The 3,175-nt window shown below is 22.6% G+C and overlaps 1 protein-coding gene across 1 annotated transcript; it reads left to right on the top strand.

Moving 5' to 3' along the window:
- Positions 1–1,711: 1,711 nt before the first annotated feature.
- Positions 1,712–2,420, top strand: LOC126909714 (uncharacterized; the record flags this gene model as incomplete). Its single annotated transcript, XM_050692145.1, has 2 exons — positions 1,712–1,888; positions 1,935–2,420. Coding segments are annotated over exons 1-2 (628 nt in total), but the record flags the coding sequence as incomplete, so codon positions are not given.
- Positions 2,421–3,175: the final 755 nt, after the last annotated feature.

Genomic DNA, 3,175 nt, shown 5'->3' with positions numbered 1-3,175 from the left:
TCTAGTTTTTCTTAGTCATGATCATCAATATCTCCACTATGAAATATGAATAACATTTATATTATGTAAATTAACCCTTCTAATATTTAAGTCATAAGAATTAATTTTCCAAAACATTTTATTAATTTAAATAAAAAGTAAATAATTAATAACTACATTATACATTATATATACACTACATATATACATTTATACATTTAGGCTTCGATGGTCATGTTAAAGAATNACTACATATATACATTTATACATTTAGGCTTCGATGGTCATGTTAAAGAATAAATACTACCATTTTTTTTTAAATTGTTTTGTTTAATTTATTTTTTAGAATAATAGATTTAAAAAATAAAGTCTTATATGAAAAAAGTGTATTTATTATAGAAGTTATAGTATAATACTATCTAATTTACAGTGAAATTTTTTGTGTATAATTTATGTATCAATTTTTAAATTGATACATAAATATAATATAGTAATCTACTATAAAACTAAAAAATATTTATCACGATCAGAAAAAGTTCTGCTAAATATAGTGATTGCGAATTTACCGTTGCTATGCCCCCAATTACTTCATAAAATTTATTTTAAAATTGAAAAACAGTTAGATTTTCTTACTTTTTAAGGCATATTTGATATCATATATGACTTTTAATTTATTTTTTTAAGTAACATTTTATTAAGACATTTATACAAAAATATTCTTTGTAATTGCGCATTTTTAGTTCTTTTTTAAAGTGTTAAGTTTGTCTTCGTTATATCAATAAAACGACTAGTCCCGACCTTGGTCCAAAATTATGCTTTTATCAAATAATTTTATTTGTAAAACCCATCAATTTTTTCGTATACTCGAAATCAGGTTTACCTTGTAACACGTTATTTGATAACATTTTTCAGAAAATACTCATTTATTATTATGATGTGTTTTTTTTTTCAATTTTAAGTTATTGAAGTTATCTCAAATATATTTTAAACACATTATAAAATAACAATAATGAAATATTAAGTAGACATTTATAAAGTTTATCAAGGTCAAATAATTATGATGTCATGGAATTCTAATTCACCCTTACTTCCCCTAGATTCGCCATTGACCTTGTGTAGCAATATACAGTGTGTCCCACGATGTTTTGACACTTACTTTTCTCGTAACAAATTAACATAACATCGTGGCACACTTATACTTATGATCCAGAATATTTTTTTATACCTAAATTTTCATTTATCTATTTATTTATTATACATTCTATTTTGTATGTTAAAATATTATTAGACTTTTCAAACAAGTTTCAAGTTTCATCATCTCCATAATATCTCCATAATGAAATATGAATAACATTTGTATTATGTAAGTTACCCCTTCTAATACTTAAGTCATAAGATTAAATTTTGCAAAACATTTTAATACATTTTTAACTCAGCATTATTTATTATCATTTTTAAGTATGTGTTCCTCAAAAATAGAAAAAATGTACAATTTATTAGCTCAAATAAAAAGTAAATAATAAATAACTTACAATACCATAAGCAAATATTTGTTCACCTTTTAAGATATGAGCAATTGCAAAAACCACGACGTAAAAATATGTATTTTATAAAATATTATCATAATCATTTAAAAATAAAATTATTTTACACAAATAAAACACGTATGTGATAAGGTACATAAAATACTATAAAACTACTTTGTATATACATTTAAATTTTATTAGAGTATTTAAATTTTAGTATAATATATTTATATATATAATAATGAATATTTTGAAGATACTTGTAATTTTAATTACTTCACATTACGTCCAATCATGTACACTCTTTGGTAACGTAGATACAAAAAAGATTAAGGAGCTGAATGAAATTTTTAGTCAAAAAAATTGGATTGAGTTGACAAAAGGCTATGAATATTATAAATATAAAAATCATGATAATANTGACAAAAGGCTATGAATATTATAAATATAAAAATCATGATAATAAGAAGCATGATAATAAAAAGAAAAAGAAAATAATTAATCAACGCAGGCTTTTTGGACCCGATTCAAAGAAGGTAACCAGTAAAAATTTAAATAAAAAAATGAGATATGGTTCAATAATACTAAGTTCAATTTACTACAACGTTGTTGAAACATTTCGTAAACTTCAATGGGTTATTAGTTTTTATGTCACAGAAAGAGATAAATCGAAGAATGCAGAAAGTAAAACAAATAAAAATATGAAATCTGAGAGATTAGAATATGAATATATGAATGATTTTAATTTTGATGATACAATTATTCAACAATTAAACTATTTTAATGAATCTGTTAATAATGCCATCCCATTGCTAACTTGTATGAGTAATGCACTAAGTTTTTTCAATTACACAACCCCTGTTCTTACAACTCTACAAAAATTAATAGAGTGGCCATCAAAAAATNACAACCCCTGTTCTTACAACTCTACAAAAATTAATAGAGTGGCAATCAAAAAAAGAAAATATTGGAAAAATTGATATCATTGAAATTGCTGAAATTATGATAAATGAACTTTTGGAATTTAATATATTTGATGAAAATTATGTAAATTTTAAAGAAAATTTTAGAAAAAAATGTAAACGTTATAGATACTGGGATAACAATTATAGTTGTGAGTTCGATCCTTTCTCGAGTAATATAAATTGGAATATTCCAAGCGATATACAGAATTATTGTATAGATTTAGGCTTTGTTGCTAAAGAATAATTACCATAATTTTGCTCCAAAAATGTACGTATTCACTATTATTTGCATGAAATTGTTTTGATTAATACCGTACAATATTTTTCAGAATACTTGATTATTTTTAAAAACCTCTAATAAAAAAAGTAAATTTATTAAATAAGTTATAGTATAACACTCTCTATTTTGAAGTGTAATTATTTGTGTACAACTTATTAACATTTTGTTTTATTATAGATAGTAATAAATTTATAGTAAAATTGTAATTCATTAGTCGTAGCTTACACAAGTGTTTATTTATCATATCATGAATTAAAATAATTAGTTGACAATTTTTAGTATTTATTATAATATTGCGTTTTATGTACAATTTCTCATTTTTCAAAAAAATCTAAACATTTTATGTTACATGGTTATTTTACTGGTTACAATAATTTTTTACAGACATTTTTTAATTCATATGGCCTGTTGTGTTGTTAGGTGAT

This window comes from Daktulosphaira vitifoliae, unplaced genomic scaffold (genome assembly GCF_025091365.1).
Source record: "Daktulosphaira vitifoliae isolate Bord-2020 unplaced genomic scaffold, ASM2509136v1 Scaffold_993, whole genome shotgun sequence".
NCBI lineage: Eukaryota > Metazoa > Arthropoda > Insecta > Hemiptera > Phylloxeridae > Daktulosphaira > Daktulosphaira vitifoliae.
This window is presented reverse-complemented; position numbering and strand designations above follow the sequence as displayed.